Below are 21,768 nucleotides of genomic sequence, written 5' to 3' on the forward strand. Positions count from 1 at the left end.
GGTATCACAGAATCATAGAATGGTTTGGGATGGAAGGGACTTTAAAGATCATCTAGTTCCAACACACATGCCACGGGCAGGGGCACCTCTCTCTAGACCATGTTGTTCAGAGCTCAATCCAACCTGGCCTTGAACACTTCCAGGGGTGGGGCAGCCACAGCTTCTCTGGGCAACCTGTGCCAGGGCCTTACCACCCTCACAGTAAAGATTTTTTTTTTTTCCTAATATCTCATTGTTTCACTGAGACACAGAATATAGACAGATACAGTCTCAGTACAGTCTGTAACCATGGCTGCTGCACTGTACATGTCCTGTCCATCCCAGGTAGAAAATATGTGGGTTTTTTGCATGAAAGTCTCAGCAACCAGCTGGTAAAGCTGAATATGGTAAAAACTCAAGGGGAGTGAAGGGTGCTTGTGGCAGGAGAAGGAACCAGGACATATTCAGGCCATTTGACTAGAGACCCACCTCTGGCAATTCTGGTCAGAATTGTTTTTCACTTTCTAAGACACCATCTCAGCTGTTGCACTATAGTTAGGTTGGCTGGGAGCCCTGACTAGTCCTGGGCTGTGTGCAAGTCCTTCTTTGTCTCTATATCCCTCTTTCATTAGCTCTTCATTTTTCCAAGGGAATTCTGGAACAGTTAGTATTGTTTATTATCTCTCTCTGATCTATTTTATCAGCTAAAACTCACCCTGCCTTTTCTCAGGTGAGCTCAGACAGGTCTGGGTAATGGCCAACAACAAGCTCAAAGATTTGGAAATAGAACTGGGTTTTGATTTGCTTCATCTGCTACTAAATCCGCTCCAGAGCATCCTTAGTAACCTCCTGAGCTTCCAAAGCAATGCGGGGGCCTTCCCCACATGCTCACAATTACAGATGACTGTCCCTGAGACCTGGGTGCAGGGTGGGATACCTGGGCTCTGCAGGACACTGCACTCCTGGCCTCCCATCCCCAGAACCTGCCCCTTTGGCCCCAAACCAAAGTTGGGACAAACCTCCCCAGGGGGTCTTCAGCAGCTGCTGCTCCAAGGGGAGGGCAGGATCGGGGATTTGCTTTGGCTCTCCAAGGGGTTGGAAGCGGGGGCCCAGCACGAGGGAGTGAGCTGTGCCATGTACCTTCAGCTGTTTTCTCTTAAAATACCCACTGGTGTCATTTTTTACATCCTACAGTCTTTACCCCAAGCTGTGTATCTCACCCTTAAATGGAGTTATATTTTTAATTGCTGGCAGAGTATTATTATTAGATGCAAGCCTGCTGTTAGTGCACTGTGTGGCTTTGCAGAGAGCTCGATGAACCTCCCTCATCTTGCAGATAGGCAGGGATGAATCATCCTGCTCATCTGCAGCCAATGCACGTCCTAAAATGTGTCTTCTCCCAATCAGGCTAATTGCTGAGACCCCCCCACTTGAGGGAAAAGCCTGGATGAGAGCTGCTCTCCAGCCCCATTATCCCACTGAGAGGGAAGAAGTGCTGCAAGGTGGGCAGCTGGGCAGCAGCACTGGCCACTCACTGCCCGTGCAGCAAAACATCAGCCCCGTTATGGGGAAGACCTGACCAGTTGCACTACAACTGGGTACTGGTGGTGGTAGCCCATCTCAGGGGACCAAGGCTCGTGCACAGACAGAAGTCCTGTCTGCTGGCCATGGAGTAGCAAAGAGGCTTCCAGAAATGAGTGTGGATTCATGACCCACTGAAATGGGGATATTTTGTTCCCATTTAGCCCTGGTGTGCTAAGCCTGGGGAAATATCAGGCTAAAGGAGCCTACAGGGAGACAGGGAAGGAAGGTGCAAGGAGCCATCTCAGGGTCACTTGGATCACTCCTGCAGCACAGCACTTTCTGGGGACACCTGGAGCAGGGATGGTGCCTTGCAAAAGCCAGAACAACACAGGCTGTGGCAGTATGGCTGGGCTGGGGCCCTGTTGCACTGACTTGCCTCTGGAATGGTGGTGTTGGCCATTTGGCAAATATTCCAGGCTGGGTGTTACCTGGTGTTTAAACAGACACACTTTTCAAAATGTAAACCACTGCTGTTCTTCAGATGTATCAGGGTGTGTAACTAGTGGCTTTGGTTCTGTCTCTACCAAACAGGTTTTTAAAGACTTGGTTATCTGAGAATGCAGACAGAAGACTAAGTAAGATGCTCAAATGCCATTCTCTGAACAGGAGTTGGCATCCAAGGAGTTTTGAAAGTAGGCTTCTGTCTGCCTAAATAATTGTTAAACTCTGGCTCATGCCTCATTCAGGGCCCTTTTTTTTAGTTTTAGTGGGAGAGAAAGTTCATGCTCGTTGTGAATGAGCCTCTAAGGTAGCCTTTCTGTACTTAATAGTATTAAAGGGCTATTTTCACCTACCAGGAACAGGAGGAGAAATTATATTTCACGGAAAATAGGGGACTTTCTAAATGTGCTTATTTCTGCTAGTTCAGAGAGCACCAACGAATTACAGCAGGCAACGAGCTGCTGGACCAGAGCAATGGAGCTGTAACAAAATGAGGGACAATTAATTGATTAAAGCATCTGACAAGTCTATGAAAGTGTGGTCAGTACCTCGGTCTGCTGAATTCTGTAGCTGAGAGCAAAAGAAAATGCTTTTCCAATTCCTAGCAAATGACTTCACTTTATAACTCATTAGTAGCTCAGATGAGGTGTTAAAAGTAAGTCTTGCAGAAGTGAGTCAGAACTGGAGGACAACTGGAGCCTTCAGCCACTGTATTGCTGCAGTGGTGAAGCACAGACAATAGTTTGCTCTGTTCTGCTACTTCAGCCTTTGCTCTCTTTCACCCAAACCTCCTCAGTGCCTTGATCCTGGCACTCCCTTTGCTCTGTTACTGGCAGGGCAGGGGATCCCTGTAGAGTGGAGTCCAAAATATCCACAGGGATACATTTTGTTTTCTTACCTTTGTTTGAGAAAGATCTTTTGGTTAAGCATGAGCCAGGGTTTATCTGTGTTTTGCTGGAAGGGGCACTATATGCAAGAATCTTTTCAAGAATTGCATTTTTGCTGCTCGCTGAGGCTGTAGTTGGAGATGTCATTGAGGGACATGGAGGGAGAGTTCCCCCTACTTCTGTTTCGCTCACACCAAATGGATCCTGTAAATGTTACAGTGATAAAACATTACAGCAATTTCCACATTTCCAAGATGACACTGATAGAGTACATTCCTGGAAATCACTTTCTGTTCTCTGCTGCTAAAAACTTTCGGGAGCCAGTACCCTGGGTACTATTCTCCCTAGACCAGGGTCAGATTCTTACCCTTGTCACAGACCCATGGGGATGTCTGTTAAGTAGAGGCTGATGTAAAGTTTTCCGGATGCAAAAATGATCTTCTCTGTGTCTCTTCCAGCTGCCCTTGAACTCAGTGGCTGCAGTTCCTGCTTTTCTTAATAAGCCTCATTTAAAGCAAGTGCCCATAGGGAAAAAAATCTGTCTGCTTAAATGTATATAAAGGTTTTCATTTTAGTAGAGAAGAATTTGGTTTTGAAGAGGCAAAGGGCCACTGAACTGAAATACTTGATTGGGAATGTATGGGAGAGTAAATTACCTTGGAAATGAAAGTGCTGTTGCTACACAGTAGGATAATAAACCTTGTGACATAACAATGTGTTGAGATTAGAATATATCTGACTACACAGAAGAAAAGCAATCTCCTTTTTGCCCCAAGAAGTAGAAATGGGAATTGTCACGGGTTTTATTATTTCTCCTTCTCTTTCTTATTTTTATTTGAAGTGATGGAACATAATACTGTGATAAGAGGATTACTTACAGGTCTGGTCGATGCTGCTGTCTAACTGTCACTGTGCTTCTAATTTCTCAGCCTCTCAACATTGCCTACAGTCACATCTACAGCTCCTACCGCAATTTCGTGGGGCCACCTCATTTCAAGACAATCTGCCGCCTTCTTGGCTACCAGGGCATCGCGGTGGTCATGGAAGAGCTGCTGAAGATCGTCAAGAGCCTGGTAATTCTGAGCCTGACCCTGGTGATGGAGAAAACCCAAAGCCTTGACAGGTCCAGGCAGGACAGTCAGCGTGGGCTTTGGGCTCAGGGTGTTCACATCTGGGCGCAGTCATGTCCCTTGATCCACAGTGAAACATTTGTGTCTGATTTTCACCGTTGCTGAGGAATCCCACTGATTCCTGGGGGATGATGGAGTGTTTCCACCAGGATCAGACAGCATTCAGCACAAAGATTTTATGTTTGACTAAACAGAGTTTAGTCCATAATCCCAGATAATGTATCTACAGGATGCAGGTGTGTAACTGCAAATGTCAGCAAGTGCTTTAAACTAAGAAATGTGCTTTGCTCTAATCCATATTAGTGCAAAACATCAGTTCTGCAGAAACTTGTTCTACATGAATGTAAATTCTTTATTAAAATCTGAGTATCCAGTGTTATTCCTCAGGTGGAAGGAGCATTTCCTGTGCTGGGGAAGGACTCCTTTGGAAGCTCTGGTAAAATGCTTTTTGGTTTAGAAGCACAAGTCCAGCTGGACTGAAGACTGAGCCTTGTTTGGATTTCAGCTGCAAACAGTGCAAACACAGCAAGCTGTATTTTGAATTCAAAAATCCACGCAGCTGTGATTTATTCTTTGTGAGGAAGCTATAAAAGCTCTCTGACTCCATACACTTGGGCTGAATTTTATATTTGAGCGAAATCCAAATTAAGCAAGTCTTTCTTGGACTCCTGCTGAAGTTTCATCCTGTGCTGTCAGATGTGGATCCAACCTCAACCAGCCTCTTTCAAAACCAATGCCAGGAGAACCTATTTAACTTCTCTTTTTCTCCAACAGCTCCAAGGCACCATCCTGCAGTATGTGAAGACTCTGATTGAAGTAATGCCCAAGATATGCCGCTTGCCAAGACATGAATATGGCTCTCCAGGTGGGTGCTGCAGAGGGATACTTGAGCAAGAGCTCACCAATGTCTTGGTGCAGTGTTTACTTAGGCCCACACTAATAATTAAACTATGTTGGGCAGGTGACATGCCAGTGCCACGTGCAGCCAGGCTTGCTGGGACACTTTCAGCTGCTTTGCCATTGAGTCTGGAATGTGTATAGGAAACTTCTCCAGGAAAACTCCTGTTGTAAATTTCCTTTTGAACACACGGATAAGGGAATGTCTTCTGGTAGCTTCTGTTTTGTTTTCGGGATTCTGTAAGCTTTTGTTATTGTTTATAATTATATGTTTTTGTTATATTGTTTATTATTGATATTTTTCAAATGCTCTATTCAGCTGGTGCAAAGACTTTTGCAGCATGTCTGCAGTCAGAAACTCTGGCTGGTATTACGTGAGCCAGCACCACGTCATCCAGTAGTCTCAAACCTCTTTTTTCCTCTGATGTGGAAATCCAAGGAATTCATATGACTTACTTCCTATTTTCTAAGGGTTACTGAAAGCAGGATAAGACACTGCATCTTAGTTCTTTCCAATGCCAGTCTCTGTGTATCCTTTGCAGCTTGCAATTTGTGACTAAAGAAATATCAGGCACTGATTGTCTTTTTACCCAAGCTAACAGAGGATGATTCTGCTCTCTTCCTGACTGTCCTTCCTTGTCTTTTAAGGAATCCTGGAGTTTTTCCATCATCAGCTGAAGGACATCATTGAGTATGCAGAGCTGAAGACTGATGTGTTCCAGAGCCTCAGAGAAGTGGGCAATGCCATTCTCTTCTGCCTCCTTATCGAGCAGGCTTTGGTAAGGCAAAACCCCCTGCACCAACACATCATACTTGAGATTTCCAGCTCAAGAGTATAAGTGGAAGTGGGTTCTCCAGCAGAAGAGTTTGGGAAATGTTACTTTCCAGCTGCTTGTGTTTTCAAGGTCTCTCTGGGGCTGTATTATTGGAGTCTTTGGGCATGTCCATGGGGATGGTGTGTACTGGCACTTGGTCATGCCTCTGAGATTGCTGAAGGTGAATCTGAATACTGGAAGATCTAGATTTAATTTTTGAACCCAAAGCTACCCCTTGTTCATCCTTCTCAGAAATAAAACCAACTGGAGTTTATTTCTAGATTGTAAGCTCTCTGGGGCAGGGATCAATACTTTTTTATACACGTGTTTTGTACAGTGAGATGTAGATTTGAGCCCTTTGCTCTTTTAGGGTGCTAGTGCAATGAAAACAACCTGATTGATTCTAATGGTGATATGGATAAAGCAATTCAACAGGAAGGAAATCTGAGAAGAGCTGATGATATATTTCCTATGACATCCTCACTGAAAATAGCTGGAGTGACAACTCTGTATTGCCCCCTGCCACAGGTGTTTTGCATGTGCAGAAGTCTCTCAGCTCATGTGATGCCCTTTCTAGTGTGGGGCAAAGGCTGTGGCTGAGTGCCACTCATCTTCCTACCGTCTAGCTTTTCACACGTAAATTTACTTTGTGATGAATTTATCTCACAGTTTGGCCTAGAGCCAACTGGGGAGTGTTCAATGACACAATTTTACATGAAATATGCATATTTTATGTCATAATGGTTTTGGCAGGGTTATTTCAGATAGACTTCCCTAGCATGAGATGGGATTCCAAGCAAAGCCAGAAAGTTCAGAGCAAAACCAGAAGGAAATTCAATGATTCCAAGTTTTATCCAGCAACAAAGCACAGGAAAAACTGAAAGTCTCTGCATGTACTCAAAATATATATATTTCTGCCCTTGCATTTTAACTCCAGATCAAGAGACTTTAGTTCCTGATGGGGTGTATCAAACACTTTCAGTGAGCAGTGACTGCTGAAGATTAAGAAAACTAGAGAGATGTATATTACTCAACAGCTTGGCTTTTATAGAATGACCAGAGTTGCCAACTATATTCTGGCAGTTTCTATTTCTTTTGTGGCTTGGTCAGTGCTTTCTGCTGTTCTCAGTGTTGGGTTTTATGCTGGATGTACTGCACTTGCCTTTTCTGTCCCATCTGTAAATGGAGACTTAAGGGACACGTTTCTTTTAGAAATCCTTCATTTCAATGAAACAATGTTCCTTCAGTCCCAGGAACTGTACATCAGCACTTTACTGGCATTTTAGAATAGCAGAAAATAAAGCAAAGATGGTGGGAATTTAGAGATCCCTTTAGGAAGATTGCCCATCCAAGTCCACATCTGCCCACTTTCTGCGCCAAAAAAAGTCTCTCCCTTTCTGATTCCCTATTTTTCCCCACAGAAGTAGATTCAGAATATAAAGCCATTTTGCACGCAGCTGCACTGGTTCCCACTTTCTGGAAGGTGTCAGATTCATAGAGCCATCACAGAACAAGATTTTCCCTCTAATGGAGTTCTTGTGCAGCAGGAGGAATTGCTTTTATGGTGCAGTTACCTTCAGAGCTGTCTGAGTGATCTAAGCCTGGTGGTATTTGCTGGCAAAAATTGCTCTAGTGCAGATGCTCAGTCTGTCCCATTTTACCCCTTTTTATTGTTTAAGTCTGAGAAATGAGGGGTTGCTTGGGACTAAATTTCGAGGCAGAATTTGTACTCTCAGTTAATGGGCCTTGGGGAAGAGGTCTATTAATAGCATGACTAATTTTGGGACAGATATCAGATGAATGCAGGCTGCAAATGGTGAAAATACTCTCTTTATCAGAGGGAAACAGCAGTGGAAGAACATTCATCTAGGAATGAATAGTCTTTTACAAACAAAACAACTAAGGTGATAGGCCCACTCTGTTAGCACCAGCATCTCTCTGCCCTTGGAGGGACCCCAGACTGTTCCTGTCCCTCCAGCACTGTGTCACAAACTGCACTCCCACAAACTTGCTCTCATCCCGGCATCCATGCAGCCTCCTGCAGCTCCATGCTACACTGTCCTCTTGGCTGGAAGGTGGGGAATCCCGCCCTGCATCCCGAACAGACCCAGCCGAGTCATTCCATCTGGCCCCCAGATATCTTTTGCTGCGCTGTCATGATCTGCTTTCGAGTGTGTCTACATCTCTACAATAAGCTCAGAACTGGAAGCATGTCCTAGGACTAGGCTTTTGTAGGAGCAGGCTGATGCCTTGTCGTGACGCGGTGCCTCTGTGTTAAACAGCTTTGGTTTCCTTGCTGCTGTTTCCCATTGCAGACTCGTATACAATGTACTGTCAGCCATCGCTCCTCAGTCTCCACCTGCCTATTTCTAGGTTTCTCCTCCTTGTGCATCTGTGTTTGGGATTATTTTTTCTCAAGTGCATTGGCATGCATCCCCTCAGGTGGCATCTCATGATGTTATTCCTCTCTGGACTTCTGTTTTATTCTCCCTGGTGCCTGCACCACTGGGATTCTGATAGCCCTGGCTGAGAACACCATACGAAGAAACAAATCATTTCAGACCAATGTGTGATGTACCTATTTGCAGTAGAGCCACACATCGCTATATTTTATATGTACACTTCCTAAAATAACTAAGCCAAAGGGTAATTTCCACCTGGGCACTCTCTGTAAGAACAGACAGCAGGAATTCATCAGGGTAAGATGAAACTGAAACCTCTGTGTTCTTTATCCCCCCCTTTGCTTGCAGTGCTAGTAAATAGGACAGAAAATAAAGGTCTGGCCTTGTACAGGCAGGAAGTAACTTATTCGTGTAGGGGAAACTTCCTTTCTTAAGTTGAGGTATTTCTTCCAGTTTTAGTTCATTTAGGTTCAAACTGTTGGAGTTGCTACTGAGCTGGGTTGGATTTGAATAGGTGCTGTAGGCATGAACTGTTGTAGTGTTGCCCAGGTCCCTGAGCCATTCACGAATCCCCTGTAGGTATTTTTTAACTTACTTTATCTTTCTTTCTTCCTGCCTCAGTCCCAGGAAGAAGTTTGTGATTTGCTGCATGCTGCTCCCTTCCAAAATATTTTGCCCAGGGTCTACATCAAAGGTAAGAAGCTGAGAGGGAAGCAGTGGGCAGACTCAGAGGTCTCTGCCCAGAAGCTGGTTCTCTCCCATTTCTGCTGAGGATTAGTTCTAGCCCTGTTTCCCCCTCCAAACAGATAAGTGAATACAGCCAAACGTCAGGTGCAAACAAAAGCCAAGGGTGCATTTCCTGTAGCCTGAAACCTCAGTCAGTTTGGGGGTTCCCTTCAGGTTTTAAAGCCATTTCACAGCCTCTTTGGAGAATGACAGCATGAAATGTCCATCCCAGCAGGAGCGATCGGTAGCAGGGACATGCTTTTGGACATGTGTGATAAAGCTGCTGCTGAGACTGCAATCGCACATCCCTCCCTTCTCTGCATCACTGGTTCCCTCATTGCTGTCGGTTTGGCTCCCTGATCCACAGTCCCCTTGGATGGTTGCTGGGGGGCAGCTCTGAGCAAACTCGGCGGAAATTGCGGGTCTCCACTTCCTCCTCTCATTTCACTGTTTGCTGCTCGCTTGACAGAAGGAGAACGCTTGGAGGTGCGCATGAAGCGTCTCGAAGCCAAGTATGCCCCACTTCACCTGGTTCCCTTAATAGAGAGGCTGGGCACTCCGCAGGTAAGGATTTCGTTGAAAGGGATGGCTGTTGAAAACTCGTAGCAGTCCCCGGACGGCCTGTTTGGCCTTGGGACAGTGATCCTTTTTTTTTTTTCATTGATTTATTTTTTTTCTGCAAAACATCAATTGGACAAACAAATCAGAATCCTTGCCCTAGCAGACACCCTGAAGGGAAATCTGTGAGTGGGTCCAGTGATGTTGTGCTTCTGCCTCTGGTCAGGAGACCTGGCAGGGAGCTGTAAGGCAAGTGTGCTAGAAGCCGGTTCTGAATCAGAACAACTCTGAAAAACTCTCCTTCTCCATTTTAAAAAGATGGAGAATTGCTGGAGTGGTTTGCGGGGAAACTTTGCAGAGCTATCCCTAACTTAATCAATTGCCATCACTTTTGGGGTTCTCATTTTAGGGCTGCAGCTTGGTCTATTTTAAGTTCATCCCTGTCAAGGAATACATCTGAGAATGGTTTCCCTCCTAGCACATGCTTAGAGCTTTAGCACATGCTTAAAATTATGGCTCCATTAAAGTATCTTCTTGACGTAGGTCTCAGCTTGGGAAAGATCCCTTGTGCAGAAACTGAGTATGGTTTAAAATACATCCATAGACTGGTCAATGTAATGGGCAAAATTTGAGCTCCACTGACAGTAATAATCAAACTTCCAGTGCCCACTTAATGGGGTTGATGGGGTAGAAAACATTCAAAGTATCAAATAAATCAACACCCTTTTTCTGTAATGTACTGCTGAGGGAACAGAATGAACACTCAGCTGTATGAGGTGACAGATCTATGGCAGGCAGAAAGTTGTTGATTTTTTTCTCTTGTTTTTTTTTTCTGATGAATGAAGGACATTTTGAACTTCGCATCATTGGAAATCATCTGAAACAAAGAAATTGGCTGGATAACTGAGGGCTTTGTCTTACTTTGTAGACACTTCCTTTTAAAGGAGACACTCGAGAAAAAGAATTCACCTCTGTGTTTTTGTGTGTTTGTGTTGGTCTTTCTATCTTTCCTTCTTTCCATGCAAAATCATCATTGAAATCTGCTATTAGAGTCACTCGTTGCTTATCCCTGCCATAGTTATAACGGTGATGAAAACAAAAGGTACTTCATGTCCAACTAAAATATAATATTTCTGTAAACTCTTCCCATATTCATCACACAGGTACAGTTGGGTACCAGATTTTTTTTTTTTGAGCTCAAATGTAAATGAACACAAGAATCGCTTTCTATAGGTGCCTCCATAGCTTCTAAGCTTGCTCCTTATGCAGTTTTGGACATGCATTTTGGAAATGCAGTTTTGGACACAGGCCATATGGGATATTTCCTGCAGAATGCATAAATGCCTTTTAACAATTGTTCAGAATCTGAGTAGACGATGCCTTCTAGATGCCTCTCCCAAAAGGTGGCCCTCTGCATTTCATAGAATTCTGTGCTGTGAAGGGGCTGAGCCAGAATTAGTGGGGATGTATCAGTCTTTGCAGGTTTTGGGTAGGGTTCTGGCAAGCTCACCAGTTAAAGGTCTGTAAAAGAGGTTCAAAAACTGGAAAATGAAAACTGGTTTTGTGCAATGGCAGGAAAACTGTCAGTGATTGTTGTAAATAATTACTTTAAATTGGGAATCCAGAAGCAGCTGTTTGATGGGTCATTCATAAAGAACCAGGGGCATCAAAGTGGTTCATTAAAGGAATCCTCTCCCTTTTAATACTGACCATAGGAGTATTTAGTAAGGGATTTTCAAATCCTTGCTTGGTCAGTCTGTTTTTTTCACTGGAAGTAACAGAAGCCTTTCCTTCTGAAGACAGAGGGAATAGTTGAGCCAGCACAGTGGCATCCTTTGACAGTTTATCTTGAGACTATCCTTCCTCTCCTGATCTTAGAAATCAGTGGGACCCCAGACTGTGAGGCAGCTCTGGCCACAAGGTCAACAGCTCTCCAGCTGCCTTCCCCATGTTAGATATCTACCCAAGGATGGTAGTCCTGTATCAAAGACTGGTCTTACTGTGATGAATTTTAGAACCAAATTCTGTCTGTGAATGTGCATAGCTGATGGCACTACTGCATTGTAAGCCATATGCCTCCCTTTCTAAATTAAGACTTTTTCAGAAACAGTGTACTAAGATCACTGGAGAAGTTTGTTATCCAAAGTACCACTTTTATCACTGTATCTTAGCAAACAGTAATGCTAACACCTAATTTACATTTGAAATGGCTCTACTTCTATTGTGTCCTCATTTTGCCATGATAGACTGGTGTCTGCAGATCTGTACCCATAAGAGCCTGGAGCGGGTGAAGACAGGGAAAGTGTACAGCATTTAGCTATCAAAAAGCTGGATAAAATAAATCTTTACTTGCTAAGCAAACACATGCAGGTGTGTGCCATGGAACTGGTGATATTATTCCTGAGTTTAACAGGTTTAGGGATCTCGGACCCAATCTGGCCTCTGCAGACCAATACAGCTTTCCCATGATATTTGCTATTAGTTGAACATTAACTGAGCTGAGGTTCCCAGAACATCCTTGAAATTGTGACACAAACAAGAATTATCATGCTTCTACTTTCAAGAACCACCAAACTAAAAATGCTTTAGGTTACTTCCAGCATAAACTAATAGTCAGGAAGGGGGGTGTGCAGGCGCACTCATAAATTTTTCATAGTGGAATGAAGGTGACCCGAGTAAACGGAGCATAATTCATGTTCTTAACGTCTGGCCAGGACATGTCCCTGCCCTTTGTCCCAGCTGCTCTGAGTCCCCATCGTGACTCTGATTGGGATAATATTTTCATAGGCATTACAGGGATAGCTGGAAATGGAGCAAACACTGAAAAACTACTTAAGGCTCCAGGAAGTCCTGTAGGACATGCGGGGTCTCGGGAAGTGTCACACTTGCTCTGCGTGTCTCTGCCAAAGTGGTGAGAGGGGTAAAAGGCTCTGCCTGTGGGGCCGGGGCAGCCTCTCATCTCCCAGGGTGAGCATGGCAGAGCTGGAGCCTCCCACAGCCACAGGCACAGCTCTGACAGCACTCAGCTCCCATTTCCCATGTTATTGTTGGCAGCTCTGCAAACAGAAGTCAGTCATGCTTTGGAACAGCAATAAATAGGGCAGCAAGTGACCCCCATGCTTGCACCACAGCTCCACTCAGTGAGCTCAGGGGGGTCACTGCTCCCAGGGGCAGCCCCTGCTTGCTTTTTTAAATTCCCCATTTTTTTTCCTGCGGGAGCAATGGGGATGAAATGAAGTTGATTCTCTTTTCATTTTCCTTTAGTGTAAAAGCCAAAATAACTCCATCCAGTGGAGCCATTCCAGATTTGTATATCTAAATCTGAGCAGGAATGTCACAGAAATTGTCCATACATGTAAAGCTTCCACATCTGGAAAAAGTATTATTTGACTTTCTTATAAACCACAGGTTTTCCAGTATTAAGGTTCCAGTGGCTTCTCATCTTGCTCAGAGCTTTTTAACCCTAACTACAAAAGAAATCAAGTAAGCCCTGGGCCATCTACATTTTAAAGAGATGATGGCAATGTCCCGGGAAGCAAAATGTCCCTGTTCTCTCCTGTTTTATTTTCATAATCTGCAGAAATGGCGACATGAAACCCAGCAATGCTGAGTAGCACTAACAGAACAGAACAGCATGCTAGCAGAATTAAGGATCAGTATTTCTGATCAGAGCTTTGCCTTCACTTTTTGTTTTCTGATGTACATAGTTATTCCAAAAGATACTGAGGTTGGTAAAATATAACTGAGCACAATATGAAGTCTCCTTCTGTTTGAGGGTTGAGTATTCTCTGGTGGGAAGTGCTATGGGAGCAGGCATCAGAGGTAAGGTTGGACCTTCCATGGGGTCTGTGTTAACTTTGAAAGAGCCGGGGAGAGACCAGGAAGTGTTAAGTCCCGCGAGGGCGTCTGTCTGTGCCACATCATCACTTCTGCTCCTTTGGTTGTCCTCCTCCCCAGCAAATAGCCATCGCCCGGGAGGGTGACCTGCTGACCAAGGAGCGGCTGTGCTGCGGGCTGTCCATGTTCGAGGTGATCCTGACGCGGATCCGGAGCTACCTGCAGGACCCCATCTGGCGCGGGCCGCCCCCGACCAACGGGGTCATGCACGTGGATGAGTGTGTGGAGTTCCACCGGCTCTGGAGCGCCATGCAGTTCGTGTACTGCATCCCCGTGGGCACCAACGAGTTCACTGCAGAGTGAGTGTCCAGGGGCCGGCAGGCCTCCGAGGTGGCCTCAGCTGCAGGGACGGCCTCAGCCACCGTGGAGGTAGAGGGGGAACGTGGGTCCTTGATGTTGCTGTGCATGGATATAAACTGATGCTCAGAAGGCTTTCTGTCAGAACAGCTGGAGAAAAGAGCAAGGTAAAGGGACGTGCCCAAAGGAGGTGGGTAGATGGGCCAACAACCCAAGACTAGGTCCTCACCCATCTCACCCTGTGATTCACCCTGCACAGCCTGGCCTGAGTGTAATTCTGCATATCTCCTTCTGAGTTCCGTTTCTCTTGGTGTACACCCACTTTCTAGGAGCAGGACTGAACCTGATTTCCCTAGGAATTCACCAAAGAAAGTTCCTGGTGCCGTGGTACTTCTCTTGCCTGACTCTATCCTGTTATCTCTCCCCACCCCATCTCCCTGTCCTCCTTCCAGGCAGTGCTTTGGAGATGGTCTGAACTGGGCAGGTTGCTCTATTATTGTTCTCCTTGGACAGCAACGGCGCTTTGACCTCTTTGACTTCTGCTACCACCTGCTGAAGGTGCAGAGGCAGGATGGGAAGGATGAAATCATAAAAAACGTGGTAAGTTGAAGGGTGAGGTCCCAAAGGACCTGAACTAACACACTCCTCTGTTTTCTATCTTGCTTTGTCCAAACTCATCAATTACAACCATGCCCAGTGTTAACTTTATTAAACTGGACACATTCACTCTAAGGTTTCCAGCTGCAGTCTCAGCAGAGAGGCAAAGGTTTTAATTGGCTTGAAAATCAAATCTTTTTTCTCCCAAAGCTTTCCCTTCTTCCTGGGGTTGGGAAGCAGGATCTGAGGAGATGGTATTTCCATCTTGTGATCTTGGTGGCTTTATCAATAAGCAGCTGGGAGTCTAAACTTTGGAACAGTTAACTTAGGACCACTCACTGATCTTGTTAATGCTCTGGCTTGAGTCATCAAACCCTATAATGAAGCGAGTCACCAGTCCCTGGGAAGTGCTAAGTGGAACAGTAACACGTGTTACAGCTGCTTTGCTTTAGCAGAGGTTTCCAGCAGCAGGTCAGAGGTACTGTTACTTTCTAGCTGATCAGATGACATAAGACTCTTCATCTACTGTTTTTCTCCCCTGCCATCCCTCCAGCCCTTGAAGAAGATGGCCGACAGGATCAGGAAGTATCAAATCCTGAACAACGAGATTTTTGCCATCCTAAACAAGTACATGAAGTCGGTGGAAACAGACAGTTCCACGGTGGAGCACGTGCGCTGCTTCCAGCCCCCAATCCACCAGTCGCTGGCCACCACCTGCTAGTGTGGACACGGACCCCATGTGGGTTGGGAAGGGAGAAGGGAATGAACCCAAACCAGCTGGGAGGGGTAAACTTGGTGTGAGACCTGGCAGCGAAGTGATGCTGGGTCTGCCTCTACACCCGAGGACGCATCTTCCCCTCGGCCCCGTTTGAGTGCATGTTCCTCTGTACCATCCCTGTGATCGGTTTTACTTGTAGTTTTCGGACTTGGGGGTGGGTGGGGGTGGGTGGGCAAAACGTGCTTTTATTCCATGAAGTGGTCCGGTTTCTCCCTGTGATTCACTCGGTCAGACACATCACTGAAGCCATACTGCAGCCCCCTGCGTGGGGGTCCTGCTGGAAGAGTCCCATGCTTCCACAGCGCCGGGAACCCGCTCCCGCCGCAGGAGCAGTGGGGCAAATCAGCCCCCCCAGTGACATGTGCCACCGGCCACAGAGCAGGAGGGTCTGAAGAAAAGTCCCTGATTCACTCTGGGAGGGGAAGAAGGGATGAAGGCAGGATGGCACTGATGGCAGCGCCCTGAGGATGAAGCGATGGGTGCAGAGGAGCCCTGCCAGGGCGGTTGTGAATGGCTGTGTGCCCCAGGCTGGGTGGGCTTCATGCTCTTGGCCTCTCCAGCATTTGTTAGAGGGAGCTTTGGCATGTGGGCTTCAGAACAGCAGTGATGTAGTCACCAAATAACTCCTGAGCACTTCAGAGAGCTGGGGAAAGAGAAAATGGCCTGGCTTTTTCCCTGCTGTGGGACATCCACTTATTTTAAAGCAGAGGTTCTCCCCTGAAGACACATCTTCCATGGACTAAATCAGATTTCCTATGGACTACAGAAGAGGCTGCATTCATGTGAATGTGCTCTTGAACATATTAACTTGGGTGGAAATAATCACTGGTGCTGGCAGGATGCAGGTGTAGTTACCTTGAACATATGGGATCTTTGATCTTCAGCCAAGGATGAGAGCTGGGGTGTATGTTCAGGGATGCTGTTTTCCCTTGGTTTACACAAATTCCTAGAGGCACAGTGACCAAATACCTTTCTTCAGAGAAGGGTGACTATCAGCAGGGCTTAGGAAACTTCCCATCACTCAGAAATGATGTAATTGTTTAGAAGAGGTAAAACATAGGATAAGCATCAAAAAATACCAAGAATTTTGCAAGTTTAAAGGCTTTCAGAGGGAATACTGGAGTCTGTTTCCTTTTCCTACTCAGCTAATCTAAGATCCCTGGATAATGAGAACAAATTCAGGTGGAACTTGAAGGAGGATTTCATAACTCATGGTCTTCCCTGCTTCCCCTCAGTAGTGTCACTGGAGTGACAGAAAAGCTTGTGCTTGAAGTTAAAGGAGATTAAACCACATGCTCCAAGAGAAAATGATCCCAGCCTCACCACTGGCAATGTTTCCTCAGCTTTAGCCTGGTCACAGCAGATAATTGCTGTGACAGTATACAGATGTGATAATATATATTCCTTTCATGCATTTCATCATGCCTTGTAAACTGTATACTGTTACAGATGTTAAAAAGCAGAGCCTGGGCGTTAATTCTCTCAAAAGGAACACAGAATTAATTACTAGGAATGTCCCAGCTGGAGTATTTTGTGTTAGGAAACAACAGCCAAACTGTTGGCGAGAGATGATCTTGTTGGGTGGGATGAATTTCTTCTCTTGGACCTTCATCACTGACTCCCGCAGAAATCAATAAATACCCCACACATGACAAGTGCTGGACATTTCCACACCTTGAGATTCCTTTAATTACTGAGACAGACATTTCAACTGCAGGGGAGAAATTGTGCAGCACAGTAACCTGAAAGTAAACTGAAATCTCAGGAAGTCTGGCTGAAATCCTGGAGTGGCGGGGAAGGACCCAGCCCAACAAGGCGAGTTGTTTCCTCTGTGTTGTGAGGAAGAGCAGCAGAAGAGCATCTGGAACTTGCTGACACTAACAGGGCCCTTGCTCTCTATTTACTCTTCCGCTAAGGATGTCAGTTCTGTTTTTCCATCATGTTCCAACACTTCTACACTACTGGAGTGAGGCTATTTAAAGATATATATTTTTAAAAGGAAGAGGAGAATTAAGCACTTTATTTTTTATGGAAAACAAGATATGAGGAAGATAGATCCAACCAAGATCCAGTTTTTCCTGACCTAAATAGTAAGTGCTTGTTATTTTGATATGAAAGTGTTGCTGAAAAGGTGGCACAAGTCCCTGTCTGGCTCTCAGAGCCACCTCTAGGCACAGCACAAATTAAATGTCCTACTGCATCTGTTATTATGGGATGTTGGAGTCTTTCCAGAAACCAGCATGAGCAAGAGGTTGCTACAGAAGGATGAACTGTACCAAATGGCCCGGTCTCAGCTATCTACAAAACGGGATGTAGTAAGGTGAATTTAAATGCCTGTTTGCATCTGTTTAGGTCTGAAGTGAGTTGTGAGATATTTCACCTAAACCTGTAAAACACTTTGAATTCTTTTGCTGTAGTTTTGCCATAATGGTTCCTGAAACCCTGCAAAACACCATTGCACGTACTTGAAAGAAGAGGTGGATGAAATCTATTTGTTGCCCTTGGATTTGCTGGCAAAAATGTAAAATCCCTTCAGATTCAAAGGGATTAAATATTTTGAGCAAAATGTCAAAGTGCATGAATGAAATGTAAACTGTTTTGACTGTAGAGTGTATGCAGATGTTTTGCCTTATTGCTCAAGTCGTATGAGATATCAGCTAGGAATAATCTTACAGTCTTAATTTCTGAGATTTGATGTTACTGTCCTTTGATTATCTCAAAGATTCAGATAGTCTTTAGCTTCAGTTCTTTCATCCTCCTTGACTGTGTATAAGAAAGAGGTCCAGGCTTAGGTCTTCAAACAACTCCATGAAAGTAGATTTTTTTTCCTCCATCCTTTTTTTAATGTCATCACTGTTAATGGAAATAGGGAGCAAATTGTGGCAGTAGAGCTAAATAGTAACAGATTGCCACAGGTTTGGGCATATTCTCCACACTTGAAGACTTTCTGCCAAATTTGGGTGTCTTTCTTGCAGATATGCTCCAATCCTGTAGTTTTCAGCCTTTTATAATGTGGAGACCCCTAATGTTCTTTTCCTAGGGAAATGTTGACCCCTGCCTGAATACTTCCAAGTCCAGCAACTATGGATTTGCTTTTTACCTATATTTTCCTCCTTATGCTGAAGTAGTCTGCAAACTCCCTGGGATCCACCAGCCACCACTTGGAATGTCTACTTCAAAGACAAGTTGTTGGCTCAATGCAGGAATTACAGGGCGGGAGAAAGGATGGCCTGTGTCATGAATGAAGTCAGACCAGGTTATTTTAATGTTCCCTCTGGCTTTGCCATTAAAAAATGTGACTATTGGCAGTGCACATGCTTTTCTGGAATGATGCTACACTTGACTTTCAATGCTACAATAGAAAGGGGAAGCAAACTAGTTCAAGCTCAGCACTTCAATGGTTTTCCTTTTAAAGTCTGACAGCACTTAGTAGCATTGAACAACATTAGTCCCTTTTCTCCTGTATTACTCCAGTCCAGTAGGTTCATGTATGTTTGAGAAAAAAAGAAAAAAGAATTGAAGGTGTAAAAAAAACCAAGAAAATATTCTCCAAAACTGTTGTCAAATGTACCATATTTGTATGAAAAGCTGCTTGAGTTATTTTGTACAATGAATTTTATTTATGGTGAGGTATATTTACGCTTGTGATCTGATACAGTGTTAAATTTTTGATCCATATTTGCTATGCAGCTGAAGATGATATTTTGGTTTTGTATTTTTTTGCTGTTGTTCTGAAATACAGCCAACAGAAGCTTCCATCTCCATTAGAAGTGCTTCTGCAAGAGTAAAGCATCTGGTACCTGGTGATATGTCCCGTAACACAGCAACCAACAGTGTGTACAACAAATGTGGGATGACTTTTGTGATGAAGAGAAATAAAAATTGGGCTCATTCATGAAATGGGCAGACTTTACTTTGTGGTGTTATTGTCATTGTGATATCTGTTATTTAGGAAGAGCCTCCCATTTCACTTGGCACAAAGGAAAAGCTAAGTTGATAAAAATGTTGAGCTTTTGTCGAAACCAAAGAAAAAAACATGAGGCATTTTGGTCAACAGAGAACAGACATATTTTCCTATCAAAAAGTTAATGATCTTAGAGAAAAACTTCCTGGCACAACAAATATTTATATGAAAATTTGTTTTATTATTAGGGAGTCAGTGGAGGGAAAATTATATAATTATTTGTGATACAATTTGACAGGCTCTACTGAAAACAAAGCTAAACTGAGGAGAGCTAATTTCCTATCATTACCATAGCCTTGTCAACTCCACAGGAGCCTTTTTTATTCCAGGAGATGCTCCTTGCTATTATTTTCCCAAATTTCCATTTGAAACCATTCTTAGTTTTGTGTTAGAAGCATCCAAAGATCAGCTGCAGTTGTTGACTGCAGAAGGAGTGGGAACTGAGGGGAAAAGATTTTCTGGGAGCTGAGGAATTAAGGTGAAACAACTGACATGGATCTATGGGAATGGGAGCTCTTGTGCTCAGCTCTAGATTAAACACTGTAATTGATGTTCCATTTCATAGCTTCTTCCCAAGGTTCCTCATGGGAACAGCTTCTTAGCTTAAGAGGAATAGAAATGCAATGATTCTTCACATAAAATTGGAAGGGAACTTTACACCATGACCAGGCAGCTCTGTTGATCTTTCCAATGTGCTTTAAGTCAGGATGTGCTGCAGCTTTGTGGGTGACATCCTGCTGTGCAGAACTGTTTGCCCAGTGGCTGAAAGTTGCCCAATGTTTACTGATTTCAACATAGTTCTGCAGGGAATGGCGGAGAGGAGAGCAGGACTTTCTTCCTGCCTTAGCCACTGATACTGGGCAGGTTGTTTGGGTTTCACTCTTTCTTCCATCAAGACTTCTCTTTTTTTTAAAAACTAATTTTAGCTGCTGTGTCATGCACACCCCAGTTCTTACACCAGCCCTAAGAAGAGCTGAGAGCTCACATGGTCTCACCTGAAGCCAGAAGCAATTTTTGGTTTGGGTGTCAGGGTCCAAGGCTCTGAATTTTGAACAACCAACCCTAAGGGACCAGTATCAAAGATATAGGCTCACATCTTCTTCCTAGTGCTCCTAAATATGTTTACATCTTCAAATTAAAGGCACTTCACCCATTTGAAGAACAGTACATCAATGATTGTTCCAAAAGCTTAATAAAATTACCCTTTCTGTGACCCCTTCTGCAAGCCAGGAGTGCCTTTCATATCTAGTTTTGCTTGATTTAGAGTTCTGATGCAAATGCCTAGCAGATAAGAGGTCTGCAAACAAAGGATCTGCTGATTGCATGTCACTTATGTCACTTCACCTCTGGCACCCACTGCTGCTCCGATGCCCGCTGAGCACCAGCTCCCATCCATCACCAACCCACCACTCCTGTTCTGACAACATACATGCTTTATGGGGCCACAGTGACCTGGATCACTGAACTGATCTGGATAAAATATTTAGCAACCCTGGGAGAAAGGAGCTGGGGTGTGTTTTATGGCCTCATGACCCTGGATCACTCAGCAGCCCCTCAGCACAGACCCACAGGTACGTGCACTGGCATAGGGAAGGCAGTTCCACAAGGGTGGGAACCCACCATGGGTGTGACTGGCTTGGGAACTCTCCCTGTTGGTGGTGTCTAAACCCTTGTAGCACCAAATGTCAGCCTCAGCCACTGCCGACAGTTACCTTGAAACAGGCTGAATTAAAGCTGTCTGCTCAACTAAGTTCAGTCTTTCAAGCCTCGAGCATCCTTTCAAGTAGTGCTGCAATCATCCAACAGCAGGCAATTCCTTTAACCCTTACACTATCAGGTCATTGCCAGAAAAAGGATTTACCCTCTCTCTGAAGCAGCAAATGGCTCCTCGGAACCCTAAAACTGTACAAAGCCAGAGCAGAATGCTGCAATCCTGTTCAGAAAGTTTCCACAGGAACCATGCCTAGCAGACATCCAAGGGCAAAAGTTTCCATCACCTGTTAGCACAATACTTCCACCATTATTTTTAATACAGAACAGTTGATACCCAGTATTTTTCCATCATTTTTCCAGAATAGAAGAGATGAGCAGACAAGAGCAGGGCAAAGAAAAGCCTTTTGATGTTGCTAAAGAGGTTATTTGCATGCAAAGCTGTCTTGCTCTGCCCCCTGGATTCCAATCAAGTTTTTTGGCCTGGAAACCAGTATTTCAGGAGGAACTGCATTGTTAGAAGATGAGCTGCTATGGAAGACTCCCTGATTTCTGATGAGTTATTTTTAAGGCAGCATCTGATGTATCAACCAGTGAGGTCATAGCTTTGGAGATGAATTCCCTTAATTATAGCCTTCCCATTAAAATGAGGCTATGAAGCAATAAAAGAGGCATTGGCTGCATCCCTGCTTTATTGTTATCAGTCTCAACTTGCCCTTGACTGAGTGTAGAAGGCAATTCCATGCCAATCCTACCTGGCTTTTAACTCCCATATTGCCATACACAGCCTTGCTAATTCCATCAAATGCAACTCCTGTGACTCTCTGATTTTATGCACTGCACCCCACAGCCCCTGCACCAAAGAGAAAGAAATATGTGACGCACTTGTGTCTGTGGTTGATTACAGGATCTGACTGAAGTTCCTCCCACAGTGGTGACGACTGGGCACACTCCTTCCCTGGTATCTGATAGAATCAGCTCACACTGCAGTGCCCGCTGCTTTTGGGACCTCTTCCCTGTCATGTCTCTCTTCCCAGAACTTAGAATGGCTTCTTTTGGAGGTCTCACCCCTTATCAAATTTGGCAAAAGTCAGTCCACAGCATCA

The 21,768-nt window shown here is 44.6% G+C and overlaps 1 protein-coding gene across 4 annotated transcripts in view; it reads left to right on the forward strand.

Annotated features, from left to right (window-relative positions):
- Positions 1-15,149, forward strand: part of CYFIP2 (cytoplasmic FMR1 interacting protein 2) — a 50,255-nt gene extending 35,106 nt beyond the window's left edge. For 3 of the 4 annotated variants that reach the window (XM_027718559.2, XM_027718556.2, XM_027718557.2), the window contains 8 exons: positions 3,821-3,964; positions 4,796-4,886; positions 5,567-5,697; positions 8,757-8,829; positions 9,331-9,425; positions 13,377-13,615; positions 14,066-14,213; positions 14,764-15,149. In XM_027718559.2, the coding sequence (XP_027574360.1) occupies positions 3,821-3,964; positions 4,796-4,886; positions 5,567-5,697; positions 8,757-8,829; positions 9,331-9,425; positions 13,377-13,615; positions 14,066-14,213; positions 14,764-14,931 (1,089 nt within the window). In that variant the 3' untranslated portion in view covers positions 14,932-15,149. The remainder of the gene's footprint in view (positions 1-3,820; positions 3,965-4,795; positions 4,887-5,566; positions 5,698-8,756; positions 8,830-9,330; positions 9,426-13,376; positions 13,616-14,065; positions 14,214-14,763) is intronic. The other variant, XM_027718560.2, reaches the window with a different exon arrangement.
- The last annotated feature ends 6,619 nt before the right edge of the window (positions 15,150-21,768 follow it).

The sequence above is a fragment of the Pipra filicauda genome, unplaced genomic scaffold (genome assembly GCF_003945595.2).
Source record: "Pipra filicauda isolate LSUMZ 115617 unplaced genomic scaffold, ASM394559v2 scaffold3_size10097308_pilon, whole genome shotgun sequence".
In the NCBI taxonomy this organism is placed as follows: Eukaryota; Metazoa; Chordata; class Aves; order Passeriformes; family Pipridae; genus Pipra; species Pipra filicauda.